The following is a 15,131-nucleotide window of genomic DNA, read 5'->3' on the forward strand; positions in this document are numbered from 1 at the left end:
TGTTAAATCTTACACACCAGAGTCACCTACGCTATTAGAATTAAGGTGCACGAGGCACAAAACACATTTTAAATATAAACATAATGAGAATAAGAGCGCATTAGGTGTGGTTAATCCTAACCAGAGAGCTTCATGGGAATGGGAAAGCGCTAACACAGAGGATTTTCACGCCTAATATGAGGTAATTTGACTCAATAATAAAGCGTGAAGCTCGGAGTGAAATTGTTGTTCACTTAAATATTATATTGAGCAGCCGTGTCTCTGAGGATCTCTGTACTGATGAGACGTCTATAGCTATAATGATTTAGCAAATATCAGAACAATTACAGTATAAAATGCTCTAAATCGTGACTGTGACACACTGATGGGTGTGGTGGTCTGTCTAGAAGTGAGGTGTGTTCAGGTAAATTCCTGGTGCGTTTCTGTCTTGGTGGTGGGAAACACAGTGGGTGCGCCACTGACTGATTTTAAACCAGGACTACAGTCAACAGTCAATACCACACACCATAACTTCTTTACCACAGCAAAAAAAAAAAAAAAAAACCTCACCCAGAGCCTTCAGCAGTCAACTACAAAATAAAATATATTTAAAAATGTGCACTACGATGTGTTAATCAGATTAATCTGATTTTTAAAAGGATTTATATTTGAGGATTTACTTGTGTTCAGTATAAGGACCTAATGAAAGTAGCTTAATATAGCAGATATAGGCATTCTGCTGTTTGAGAATTTCAACAGATGCTCATTCTCACTCATTCTCTCTTACATCCTGCAGTTTTGGAAATAAAATATAAAAACAAAGAAGCACTTTGACTGAACATAAATAATGTATTGTATTTAACTTTGCTATTATTTAACTGGGATTTCCTTGTATTTTCTTATTTTTAAAAAACATCAATTATATAGCATTATATAACTACTATGTTACGCCCAATAAACACTCATTTCGAGCTGTGCAAGGCATATTTTTTGTGCCCTCCTGATACCAAACACACAACAAAACACCCCTAAATCAAACTGCGCAAAGTGCAACTGACTGATGCGCTAAAGATCGCTAAAACAGGGCCCTAAGTGTTACCTTAGGTGATGACTTGGGAACAATAACATCTGTATAAGTTATGAGGTGCTATCTTGTGAGTAAGCATGCCTGTGTGAGGCCTGATAATGCTAATGGAGTCATATGAACGGGACATTCCACTTTCTAAAGTTGTGTGGGTATTTATCATTCCTCGATCCACAGTGTCTACGTTTACATGCAGCCTAATAATCCGGTAATAATCCGACTAATAGCTCAATTGGAATAGAGCACGTCCATGTAAACACATTCGTTTGAATAGAGTAGTCCGATTGAGGCCATTCTGAATACAATAAATATAAAATTTCTATCAGATCAAACGAGGTGGATATTGCTTTGAAAACCCCCCAGGGTTACCAATACACAACAGTGCGCGAGCGGTGCTGCAGCATGGAAGCTAGTAAGCAGGTTTCTCTGCTTCTTCTACCCTGCCACCTGCCCAGTCTTCACTGGCTTCCCTTAACAGCAGTGAGGGAACAACATAACTAAGATCTAGATCAGGCTGCAACAAGATAAAACAGTAGGCTACTCCAATATAGATGTCTATGTTATCTGCTAAACTAAGCAGCATATTATTACTATTATTACCTGTAAAGTAGTAACTCCAGCTCTAGGGTGTGTATTTTTGGAGTATTGGGATTTTTCCTGCATAACAGGCTTGGCTTTGGCTAATGCAGCTAGAGGTGCATAAAGCTAGGTTAGCTAACTACGGATGAAGTTTACATTAGTCGTTTTATAAAGTGCAAACAGTAAAAACGTAAAAAAAAAACATATTCATTAGCTGATTAACTTACAGAATAGGACTTATACTGGAATGTGTAGATTCAGCCTCCTCAACTTGGCAACCCGAGTGAGCTTTATGTCTGGGGAAGGGGTGGGTGGGGCAGATAACTATATGTGTCTCTGCATTTCTTTCTCATTGAGCCTCTGTTATTCTCTCTCTCCCTCTCCGACTAGACTATCTCTCTACTTATGCTGTGCTTTGTATTTTTCATTTAGCATCTATCTATCTATCTATCTATCTATCTATCTATCTATCTATCTATCTATCTATCTATCTATCTATCTATCTATCTATCTATCTATCACATGCAATTCAGATATATATCTATCAATCTCTCTCTCTGACTCTCTCTCTCTTCATGCAGTGTCTCTACATGTCTCTTTTTTTGTGACTGCATTTCTTTCTCATTGATCCTCTGTTTTTCTCTCTCTCCATCTCTCTCCTTATACTGAACGTCATGTCTTTCTCTATGAGCCTCTCTCTCTGTCTCTCTTTTTCTGTCTCTCTCTTATTTTACTGTATGGAAGATGCAGTGTTTCTAACGTTTACTTTGACTTTAATTTTACTAGTTTTTTCTAGTTTTGTCTAGTAAAATCCATTTCATTTATTAATAATATTAATATTGATCCACTCTGCTGCCCCTTCAGGTCCAACTTAAAGAACAGAAAACCCTTTGCCTCCTGTTGTTCTGGATGCTGGTTGGTTACTGCTTTCAGGCAGCAGGTTATATGAGCTATACTCAACTTTATATTTCAAAAATTCAACAAATAACAAAGAATAGTGCATGATACTTTTGTTGCTGTCCAATAAAAAACAAGTATCTCAATTTTTCTTGTCGATTTTTAATTTATTACACAATTATTTAAACACACAAACTAGGCCTTTACACTGTGCCAAAATTTCTTGATGAACGGACCAATAGAAATGCTTCAAAATTACCTGAAATAATTATTTTTTTTAATTAAACTTTCATTGAAAGTTTAGAAGATTTTTTCTCTCTCCTGTAAAGTTGCTAAATTTGCTGTTTCGGAGATACTTGTTTTACATTGGACAGCAACAATATGCACACATATATTATATAAATATATAGTTCCGACCCTACAATGTGATTGGCTGAGAGGCGTTCTATGAGTACCGCTATCAGCCGGTAATGTACTGTAACCGAAGCTCTCCATGTATTACTGTATTACTCCGCCACATACAGGTAACCTAGCAACGATGCAGCAGCGCTTACAAACCAAACAGCGCAGCTACAAACAAACAGAGCAGCAATGGAACTATTTTAACCAAACAGATCCTATTTTCTCCTCCTCTTTAACTCTTTAAAATCTTTCAATAAACAGTGATAATGGAACTGTGGTACAATCGCAATATTATTTATATAACTGCAGCCGTTATTACTCACAGTTGGCCTGGGCGCAGATGAGGCAGGACGTGGTGCTGTTGAAGAAGGTGAGAAGGCCGGCCACAGCTAGGCTCACATCAGTATTGGTGGGTCTGAGGTCCAGCGTGGTGAATCGGGGGAACTGTACCTTCAGGATGTCCTCTGGAGCCACCTTCACGTACGGCACCTGCATCAAAATCCACACAAAACCACAGCGACTCAGTGTTAACTCCTGTTAAATCACCACTGAGAGCTTCATCTGGATGAAGGTTCATTATGGGAGGATGCCACTGTGCTGCTGCTGCTCTGCTGTGAAACGTACAGACTCAGTGGGGGTGCTACGAATTACACCATTATATTCTCATCAGACTAATTACACTCACTTTATCACTAATGCTAAAAAGATCTCATTTAAACGATTCAACTCCCTTTTGAATAACATCCAAATTTCAGAAAGCATCTAAAACTTCGCCAGCATAAACAGCCCTCTTTTTATTTTAGTGTCACATAAATCTTAAACGGGTTGCTCTTTTAAAGTTAATATATGTAACATATATTTTTGCACTATAAGGTGCACTTCAAATCCTTTAATTTTCCCCAAAATCACCAGAGCTCCTTATAATCTGGTGCTCCTTATGTATGAATTCTATCAGTCAGGTATTAAGGAGCAGTAAAGCCACTCTGAACACTGAAGTACAGAGTTATACAGGAGTTTCAGTAAAGTTTCTCCAGCACAGAGACCGGAGCAGTATTAGCATTAGCTGCTAACCATGCTAAGCACTAGTTCTTTCACCATTTTGAGGTGAGTATATCGAACTGCAGTCTGTGTGTTTAACAAGTTAAAACAAGCTACGTAGAACAAACCACTAGATAATATCATCCTGGCTTACTGAAACACTCAGTTTCCTCAGTAAAGTGCTGTCAGGCAACATTAGCTGCTAATGCTAATGCTGCTGCACCCAGCCTTAGTGTAAATCTGGAAATCTAAGCTTACTGTACATAAACAGAAGCGCTTTACTCTCCCAAATAAACAGTTTTCAGGAGAGAAATCTATAAAAAGAAAAACATCCAGTGCTTGTTTAACTTTAAAAGAAAATGTTTAAAAGATAATTATAATTTTGTTTATTTACTTAACCGAGCGGCAAGACCTGCTGAATTAGAAGAAAAACATGGTGACACCCCTGTTCCTTACTAGTGGCACATAATGCGTCTTATAATCCAGTGCACCTCATAGTGCGAAAAATACTTAATGAGAATAACTGGTTTAATAAATCAGATGAATTTAACTTCATTGATAATATTAACATCTAATTATTATATCTCAGGAACTTAAAGTGTGCCAAATCCTGAAAAATTGTTCTCTTATCTGAGAGATAAGAGTTACCAGGGTGAATTTAATTCAGAGCCAAAAATATGAGATCAAAGAACAAGAGATTTAACTGGCAGTGAACTGTATAATTTGCAAAACATATAAAACGAACCAAAGTCTAAAATGCAGAGTTCTAAAATTTTCCCCTTGAGAAAAAGTCTCTGACACACCAACAAACACACACACACAGTCACACACTCTTTTTTTTGGGCTCTTTTTCTATCCAAATCTGACTGGAAGGAGTCAGTGGCACGAGCTGAATTTGTTGCCGTCCAGCACAGTACGCTCGGGGAAGCAAAAGCAAAAGAACAGAAAAAAAAAAAAAAAAATCAGCCGAAACTATTGCATCAGAAACACATCCAACTTTGTGCTCCCCGGAGGCCGTGGTGTGTGCCGCTCTCTAATTTATATGTGCTGATGTGTGGGTGCAGCAGGGCTCAGCGGGCCTTGAAGGGGATCCTGGAGGACGCAGGCGGCCCAGAGAGAGAAAAGGAGAGAGAGAGAGAGAAGGAGGAAAAGAGAGAAAGAGAGAGAGAGTAGTGCAGGCCTCTTCATCACGGCAGATTGCCTGTGTGTGCAGCGCTGTGTGAGCGGGCGGCGCACTCGCTCGCCCCTGTATCCCCGATTGGTTTCCCATCGTTTTCCATCAGGCTGTAATGGAGTCTCCAGCAGCAGCAGCAGGATGGAGGGAGCGCCGGGCCCTCGCCGGGGGACTCGGAGGGCCGGCCAGTGAGGAGTGGGTAATGGCCATGCAGACACCCGGGACACACACTCATCCTCCAGCCGCCCTGCAGTGCAGCGTTCCACCCTTTCTCTGCCTCTCTCTCTCCTTAGATCCAGCTCTCTCTGTCTGTCTCTCTTTCAATGTCTGTATCTATCTATCCCTGTATCTATCTATCTATCCCTCTCTGACTATCTTTCTCCTTATGCTGTGCTTCATGCCTTTCTCCCTCTCTCTCTCTCTCTCTTTATGTGACTTTGCATTTCTTTCTCATTGAGCCTCTGTTTCTCTCTCTCCCTCTCTGACTATCTTTACCTTTTTTCTCATTCTCTCTCTCTCTCTCTCTCTCTCTCTCTCTCTCTCTCTCTCTCTCTCTCTCTTTCTCTCTCCGTATCTCTTTATGTGACTGCATTTCTTTCTTATTGAGCCTCTGTTTCTCTCTCTCCCTCTCTGACTATCTCTCTCCTTGTGTCTTTCTTATTGAGTATCTATCTATCTATCTATCTATCTATCTATCTATCTATCTATCTATCTATCTATCTATCTATCTATCTATCTATCTATCTATCTATCTCCTTTTGCTGCACTTTAAGCCTTTCCCATTAAATGTCTATCTCTCTCTTTCGTTGTCTGTCTCTCTGTCTTTATGTGACTCTGCATTTCTTTCTCATTGATACTTTCTCTCTCTCTCTCTGATTCTCTCTCTCTCCTTATGCTGTGCTTCATGTCTTTCTCTTCTCTACATCTATCCATCATCTATCTCTCTCTCTCCTTATGCTGTGCTTTGTCTTTCTTAATAAGCATCTCTCTCTCTCTCTCTTTCTCGCTCTCTCTCTCTTTATGTGACTCTCCATTTCTTTCTCATTGAGCCTCTGTTATTCTCTCTCTCCCTCTCCAACAATCTCTCTACTTATGCTGCACTTTGTATTTTTCATCTATCTATCTATCTATCTATCTATCTATCTATCTATCTATCTATCTATCTATCTATCTATCTATCTATCTATCTATCTATCTATCCCTCTCTGACTATCTTTCTCCTTATGCTGCGCTTCATGCCTTTCTCTCTCTCTCTTTCTCGCTCTTTATTTATCTCCCCCCCTCTCTCTCTCTCTCTTTATGTGACTTTGCATTTCTTTCTCATTGAGCCTCTGTTTCTCTCTCTCCCTCTCTGACTCTCCCTCCCGCTCTTTTTTTCTCATTCTCTCTCTCTCCCTATCTCTTTATGTGACTCTGCATTTCTTTCTTATTGATACTCTCTCCCTCTCTGACTATCTCTCTCCTTTTTTATTGAGTGTCTATCTATCTATCTATCTATCTATCTATCTATCTATCTATCTATCTATCTATCTATCTATCTATCTATCTATCTATCTATTACATTCTCAATGAGCCTCTATCTATCTATCTGTCTCTCTCTCTCTGACTCTCTCTCTCTTCATGCAGTCTCTCTATGTCTCTTTTTATGTGACTCTCCATTTCTTTCTCATTGATCCTCTGTTTTTCTCTCTCCTAATCTCCAACTATCTTGAACTTCATGTCTTTCTCTATGAGCCTCTCTCTCTCTCTCTCCCTCTCCGTCTCTCTTTTTCTGTCTCTCTCTTATTTTACTGTATGGAAGATGCAGTGTTTCTAACGTTTACTTTGACTTTAATTTCACTAGTTTTTTCTAGTTTTGTCTAGTAAAATCCATTTCATTTATTAATAAACATCCATTACCGCCATCCATTCAGGCCTTCAACACATTACAAAAAATGTTGGCAGGGCAACAAAAGAAAAGTAAGTGGTACTAATAAAAGACAGATGCAGTCTAAGTAATCAGCATTTAACTCATCATTTTGTATAAAATTATCATTTTGGAGAGCAGAGCCTCTCAGAATCAAAGATAAGAAGCAAAAAACTGCATATGTTTGTATATTTTCCTGACCTGTTTCTCTGTTCTTTTCTCTGTGCTGCTGTAACATTGCAAATTTCCCCGTTGTGGGATCAATAAAGGATTACCTCATCTTATCTTATCTTATCTTATCTTTTTACACTCAGAGTGATCTATTTTAAGCGTTTATTTATTTTATTGTTGATGATTATGAAGCTTACAGCCAATGAAACCCAACAATCAGTGTCTCAGAAAATTAGAATATTATATAAGACCATTTGGTACTTTTGTTATGCAGTGTGGGCAGTGTGCCAAATCCTGCTAGAAAATGAAATCCGCATTTCCATAAAAGTTGTTTTCAGCAGAGGGAAGCATGAAGTGCTGTAAGATTTTGTGGGAAAACAAAACTGCACTGAATTGTTTGGACTTGATAATAAAACACAGTGGATCAACACCACCCCACCATTCCTTATCCTCTCTCTCTCTCACTCTCGCTCTCTCGCTCTCTCTTTTTCTCTCCGTCTCTCTCTCTCTCTCCTCCACTCCTCCACTGTCTCTGTGTTTCAGCCAGTAGCCGAGGTGAACCAGTAGGGTTGCTCTGGTGTCGTGCGCTCATTACTGGGGAGATAAGGGTGTGTGTTGACAGGAGGAAATCTGAGAGTGCGGAGAAACACAGTAATGATCAGCTCAGAGAGAAGAATCACCTTCAGCTTTATGCAGATCAGACGCGATGTGATTGGATTCTTTGAACTAATTAACGGTTCAAACGATGCGGCCGGCGAGGCTCCGGGAGGACAGTGTGGAGCTGAGTAATGAATGTGGGAGTGCTTTAACGAGCTAATACTTCACACACACACACACACAGAACACACACACAGAACACACACACACACACACACACACAGAACACACACACACACGTGCAAGCAGGCTGCTGAGCACCTGTGGATGCTGGGTCAAAGGTCCTTGTGCTGAAAGTGGAAAAGAAGAGCTCATTTAAGAAAAGCAGCTTTGAAGAGCTAATTTACTTATTATAGCTGCTGCCAACACACGCCTTCATAAATTACTGATAAAACATAAAACATCGCTTACAGAGAGAGAGAGAGAGAGAGAGAGAGAGAGAAAGAGAGAGAGCTTGATTGAGGGAGAAAGTAAATGCTTGATGAATACCAAAGACCAAAGATTAGAGACGATTAAAAGGGAATTAGAAATCCCTTATTACTACTTCTCTCTCCTCATGTTCTAAACTCTAAGCCTCTGCTGTCTGTTTTGTTTGATAGAGGTGCTATTTGTCTACTTGTGGCAGGGTGCCGGTGCCTGCCTTCCCTAGATCTCAAAAAGCAAAAACTCGCAGCTTGCCATCAGCTGCCTGAGCCCCGAGAGAGCACAGTTGGTCTTGCTCTCTCTCTGGGTGGGTACAGTACAGTGGATCTCTCTTTCCCCTCATCACTCCTAGGGTAATGTGGATCAGCACAAGGCTGCGTCTGTGAGCTGATGTATCAGAACCGAGTCGCTGCGCTTTCCTCCGAGCGTTAGCGCTGTGATGCTACTCAGCAATGCAACAGCATCAGCAGCAGCTCAAAAAGAGGCGGAGTCTGACTTTACATATGTCGGAGGAGGCGTGTGCTAGTCTTCTTAATCCTCCTGGTGTTGGAGCCTCACTAGTGATAGGGGGAGTCCTAATGAGTGGTTTGGGTGATTGGCTGTGTAAATTGGGGAGAAAAGGAGATATTAAAAAAATAATATTCTGTCTGTCTGTCTGATCTGAGCTGAGTATGAGGGTAATTTCTGTCTGTCTGTCTGAGCTAAGCGAAGTATGAGGGTAATTTCTGTCTGCCTGTCTGTCTGAGCTAAGCGAAGTATGAGGGTAATTTCTGTCTTTCTGAGCTGAGTATGAGGGTAATTTCTGTCTGTCTGTCTGAGCTGATCTGAGTATGAGGGTAATTTCTGTCTGTCTGTCTGATCTGAGCTGAGTATGAGGGTAATTTCTGTCTGTCTGTCTGAGCTAAGCGAAGTATGAGGGTAATTTCTGTCTGCCTGTCTGTCTGAGCTAAGCGAAGTATGAGGGTAATTTCTGTCTTTCTGAGCTGAGCGGAGTATGAGGGTAATTTCTGTCTGTCTGTCTGTCTGAGCTGAGTATGAGGGTAATTTCTGTCTTTCTGAGCTGAGTATGAGGGTAATTTCTGTCTTTCTGAGCTGAGTATGAGGGTAATTTCTGTCTGTCTGTCTGAGCTGATCTGAGTATGAGGGTAATTTCTGTCTGTCTGTCTGATCTGAGCTGAGTATGAGGGTAATTTCTGTCTGTCTGTCTGAGCTAAGCGAAGTATGAGGGTAATTTCTGTCTGCCTGTCTGTCTGAGCTAAGCGAAGTATGAGGGTAATTTCTGTCTTTCTGATCTGAGCGGAGTATGAGGGTAATTTCTGTCTGTCTGTCTGTCTGAGCTGAGTATGAGGGTAATTTCTGTCTGTCTGTCTGAGCTGAGTATGAGGGTAATTTCTGTCTGTCTGTCTGTCTGTCTGAGCTGAGTATGAGGGTAATTTCTGTCTGTCTGTCTGTCTGTCTGAGCTGAGTATGAGGGTAATTTCTGTCTGTCTGATCTGAGCGGAGTATGAGGGTAATTTCTGTCTGTCTGTCTGTCTGAGCTGAGTATGAGGGTAATTTCTGTCTGTCTGTCTGAGCTGAGTATGAGGGTAATTTCTGTCTGTCTGTCTGTCTGAGCTGAGCTGAGTATGAGGGTAATTTCTGTCTGTCTGTCTGAGCTGAGCTGAGTATGAGGGTAATTGCTGTCTGTCTGGCGGTCTGTCTGTCTGTCTGAGCTGAGTATGAGGGTAATTTCTGTCTGTCTGTCTGAGCTGAGTATGAGGGTAATTTCTGTCTGTCTGTCTGATCTGATCAGAGTATGAGAGTAATTTCTGTCTGTCTGTCTGAGCTGAGCTGAGTATGAGGGTAATTTCTGTCTGTCTGATCTGATCAGAGTATGAGAGTAATTTCTGTCTGTCTGAGCTGAGCTGAGTATGAGGGTAATGTCTGTCCATCTGATCTGAGCGGTGTGGCTCCTGTGGGGTGACAGAGTGGCTGCCAGAAGCTGCAGATGCGCCGCTGACAGCCTTTTAATGAGAGACTCAGCAAAGGCCAGAGGAGAGCACAGACGCCACGCTAGCAGCAGCACAGTTAACCACAGAGACCCACAGAGACCCACAGCACCCCCACTCCGGAGATCTGACAGCTCTGAGATACATCCATCTCTTTCAACAACCCACAGTTAAAACACCTGTACTACTGTAATATTACTCCTGTCTACAATAAAAACTAAATTACATTTATTATTGCAGCACATGTGTGGGATTAGGACATTTATTCATCTAATTCAGGCTAAAGATTATGGAATAATGTTACTTTAAATTGCTTGAGTCAATATGTCTCAAAAATGGCTGCATTCAATGCAAAACCACATACTATCACACTACAGAATGTGGTACAATTAACACCGTCAATCAATTAGAAAAACAGATATATGTATATACTTATAAAAGTACAGTCTTTAGTGTCTGTGTAATGGAGAATGGAAATAGTGCAGTTGAACACAGTAAACAATAAACCAGTTGATGTGCATAAAGTGAGGATAACTGATGTCAGAAATACAGAAAAAGCAAATACACAGTTGTATAATAATTTAAATGTAGCAGTGCAAACTTGTACAGATGTAAACAGTGGACAATAAATAAACTACTAGTGCAAAATAGGGTCGAACTATAAAATATTAAAACTAAAGTGTAATAAATAGATAAATAAGGGCTAAAGGACTATTAAAACAGATAAATAGAATGAATAAGGGGTTAAGGACACAACAGTAGCAGATTACTGAACCGGTGTATCGAATCACAATCCTGTAATCTCCCATACTATAAGCACCATCAATAAACGTCTATTTTCTGGTCTTTTATCTTATATAAGGCGCACTGGATTCTAAATCGCATTAAGGGACTAGTATGGATGCCTACTTTATCTGTTTATTTGGGTGAGTAAAGAGCTTTTGTTTATTTTTAGTTTATGCTAATAAATGCAGCCGGATAGACTGGTTCCATTAACCCAGAGCCCTATACGCTAGTGGTCCTTCCCACTTAGCTTGTATTAACACGCTAAACATGCAGACTACAGTCAGATATACTCACCTCCGAACGGTGAAAGAGCTAGTGCTGTGGTTATTGGCTAATGCTAATGCTGCTCCAGCCTTAGTGCTGGAGAAACTTTACTGAAACTCCTGTATAACTCTGTATTTCACTGAAGTGGCTTTACTGCTTCTTAATACCTGACTGGTAAATTTAATACATAAGGAGCACCGGATTTTAAGGTGCACTGACGATTTCTGGGAAAAAAGTTCACCTAATAGTCTGTAAAATACAGTAATAGTCCAGTGCACTAACTACTGTGCCAAATTAGGTGATGTCAATATTGATACATAGATTTCCCACGAAATCTATGTATATAATAGATGCATAATGTTGCTTAAATACAGTAAAACACTGCAAAATGTGTATCTCTTCTTTAGTAAGAAGACTCACCATATTGTGTGTGTGTGGAGTTTAGACAGGTTGTGCTAATAAATAACAAGCAGCAGCGTCCGCGTGCTGACTGCTGAGGCTCTGGTGTTGCCCTGTTTATAGTTTTCAGGTTCTATATTTGGAACTGGAGTAGAATTACAGTGGTGTAGTAGGATGTTTTTTGGTGGAAATAACTTAATTATTTCCAACATTACCTCTTTTTTAACTGAACACAATTTCCTCACCTTTTCTCTGTTTTCTCAGTTCCTTGGTTTCTAGGACAGGAGATGGTAGGTGTTTTGACGCGACTGAGTAACCTTCTATTTATGATTTTCTTTTTGCTCTTTCTCATTTTCTGGATAAGGCTAACAGAAATGAGAGCTATCAGATTGTTGTTACACTATATGGGAGGCTATTCAGCTTGCCAAAATAATAAAAAGTAGTGTTAACTAAAGCAGCCAACAGATACTGTAGGCTTTAGAAATATCTGATTAATACATAAAAAGAAAATATACTCAATGCTAAAACAAACACACTTATATTTACTGCACCAGCATCCGAAATTTTCCCAATCCCTGCCTTCTAATTGGTAGTTGGTGCTCATCTTAGGCCCTATAGTATACCCTGCGAAAGGAGCATGGCGATGCACACTGCTATCTTACACCCTATCAACAGTCTATTTTTACGCCTTGCGCACACATTGATAAAGAAGCTTTGGAGTTTACAAATATATTAACGCTGATGCGGCTAACTGTGTCTGGCTATGCTGCTAACCGGGGCTGTGTAGCACTGCTAACCGTGGCTGTGTAGCACTGCTAACCGGGGCTGTGTAGCACTGCTAACCGTGGCTGTGTAGCACTGCTAACCGGGGCTGTGTAGCACTGCTCACCGGGGCTGTGTAGCACTGATAACTGAGGCATTGTAGCACTGCTAACCGTAGCTGGGTAACACTGCGAACCGAAGCTGTGTAGCACTGCTAACTGTGTCTAGCTATGCTGCTAACTGTGTCTAGCTATGCTGCTAACTGAGGCATTGTAGCACTGCTAACCGAGGCTGTGTAGCACTGCTAACCGTGGCTGTGTAGCACTGCGAACCGTGGCTGTGTAGCACTGCTAACCGTAGCTGGGTAGCACTGCTAACCGTGGCTGTGTAGCACTGCTAACCGTGGCTGTGTAGCACTGATAACTGAGGCATTGTAGCACTGCTAACCGTAGCTGGGTAGCACTGCGAACCGAAGCTGTGTAGCACTGCTAACTGTGTCTAGCTATGCTGCTAACTGTGTCTAGCTATGCTGCTAACTGAGGCATTGTAGCACTGCTAACCGAGGCTGTGTAGCACTGCGAACCGTGGCTGTGTAGCACTGCTAACCGAGGCTGTGTAGCACTGCTAACCGTAGCTGGGTAGCACTGCTAACCGTGGCTGTGTAGCACTGCGAACCGTGGCTGTGTAGCACTGCTAACCGAGGCTGTGTAGCACTGCTAACCGTGACTGTGTAGCACTGCTAATTGGGGGGCTGGCTATGCTGCTAACCACAATTGGCTAGCACTGCTAATCGGGGCTGGCTATGTTGCTAACCTCAGCAGGGTAGAGCTGCTAATCTGGGCTAGCTATGCTGCTAACCGGGGCTGGATAACATTGCTAACCACGGCTGGCTAGCACAGGCTAGCTCTGCTAATATGGGCTGGGTTGCACTGCTTATTGCGGCTGGCTAGCACTGCTAATCTGGGCTGGCAATGCTGCTAACCACAGCTAACCCCTTACCCTTGGACAAAATACTGGAATTCTAAGCTTACTGTTTTCACACTCACCCAAATAAACAGTTTTCAGGAGAGAAATCTGTGTAGATTAACATTTAGCGCTCGTTTAACTTTTTAAAAATATATATTTTTAAAAATTACAGTTTTGTTTACTTAGGCGCTAGATTAGATCGCATAATGCATCTTATAATCCGGTGCACCTTATGTATGAAAATGGAACAGAAAATAAAAGTTAATTGATAGTGCGCCTTATAGTACAATAAATACGATAGTTCAAGAGTTAAAATGCAATATATCAAATACAAGAATTCTTGATCTTGCTGTGATGCTTGTGCTCAGTCCTCTGAGTGCTCCCCATGCTCTTCATAAGCATTACTCAGCTTCTCATCACTCCACTATATTCACTTCCACTTTTCAAACGCTTTGAGAAGAAGAAAGACACGAGGCAACACTCATGATGATGCCTGAATTCCTGTGACATTTCCAGTGACATATCTCTGACATTTCCGAAACAATTTAAAGGTTTTCCGTGCTGCGGTTAGAGAACTGTGCATGCCGGTTCAGTCTGCTGCTGTGTTCTTTTGCACTTTTGCATTCGTAGAGAATAAATGCGTTTGAATGCTACTCAGTCAGTATAGCAGTATACATTTACTGTCTTCTGAAAACACACTGTTAAACACGCAGCTGTTAATGTCTAAATATCTGGCAACACAAGTGAGTACACCTTACACATTTTATCTGTCCATCTAACGCCCTTTAAAGGAGCATTCAGTAGGAATTTCAAAACACCACGGAGAGCTGTCTGCCCCGCCCACCCCTCCCTAGAAGCGTAGCTCACTCGGGTTGCCAAGTTGAAGAGACTGAATCTACACAATCCAGTGCAAGTAACTTCTACCATGGCAAACAACAACGTTAAGTCAACGAGGCAGGATGTAACATGCTGCTCCTCAGTCACAATTGATTGCAGATCATGTTAGCATGTGTAGCATTATTGTGTTATGTTAGCTAGCATAGTCTAGATAATTTTAGCTAACCTTGCTAACCTATCTAAGCTAGCTATCTCAGGTAACGTCTGCCTTTTTATCTCAGCTGCACACAGACCACTGATATGAATGCGATCTCTTAATTTTTTTTTCACTAATTTAAACTAGTCAGCTTCAGTGGTAAGCTAATCTAGTGGTTGTGATAAATTACCTGACTAAATTAGCATACCTGTTTAGGAGAAAAGCGGCAGCTCTGGGTCGGTCTTGTGGTCTTTTTGAGCTCTAAGTCTTCTCTTCCTTTCGAACTCCAATATTTACTATTGTTTTATTCCTTCTTTGATCTCTAAGCTTTTTTGAGACATGTCGAAGCTTTTTAGGCTGTGTAGCAGCTCAGGATTAAGGTTTCAGCTGAACCAGCCCACTTACTAGCTTCCATGCTGCAGCACCGCTCGCTCGCTCACTGTTGTGTACTGATAACCTCAGGGTGGAGATAGTGTTTGAAACATCAGCCAATTACATACAGCTAACAACTATAAACCTAGAACATACACCAAGAATTGGGGGTATTCACCCAGTGGCAATCCATTCACAAGTTTCCTAAAATTTTGATCTTTAATGTTAAGATGCACAATGAGGTCTAATAA

General features: G+C 41.0%; 1 protein-coding gene across 3 annotated transcripts in view; it reads right to left on the reverse strand.

The window, feature by feature from the left end:
* grik4 (glutamate receptor, ionotropic, kainate 4) overlaps positions 1–15,131 on the reverse strand; it is a 1,128,391-nt gene that overhangs the window by 586,477 nt on the left and 526,783 nt on the right. For all 3 annotated transcript variants that reach the window (XR_007425334.1, XM_049467192.1, XM_049467193.1), the window contains one exon: positions 3,265–3,430. Coding sequence is in view for 2 of the 3 variants with exons in the window: in XM_049467192.1 (XP_049323149.1) it covers positions 3,265–3,430 (166 nt within the window). In the remaining variant the exon portion in view is untranslated. The remainder of the gene's footprint in view (positions 1–3,264; positions 3,431–15,131) is intronic.

The sequence above is a fragment of the Astyanax mexicanus genome, chromosome 18 (assembly GCF_023375975.1).
Source record: "Astyanax mexicanus isolate ESR-SI-001 chromosome 18, AstMex3_surface, whole genome shotgun sequence".
NCBI classification, from domain to species: domain Eukaryota; kingdom Metazoa; phylum Chordata; class Actinopteri; order Characiformes; family Acestrorhamphidae; genus Astyanax; species Astyanax mexicanus.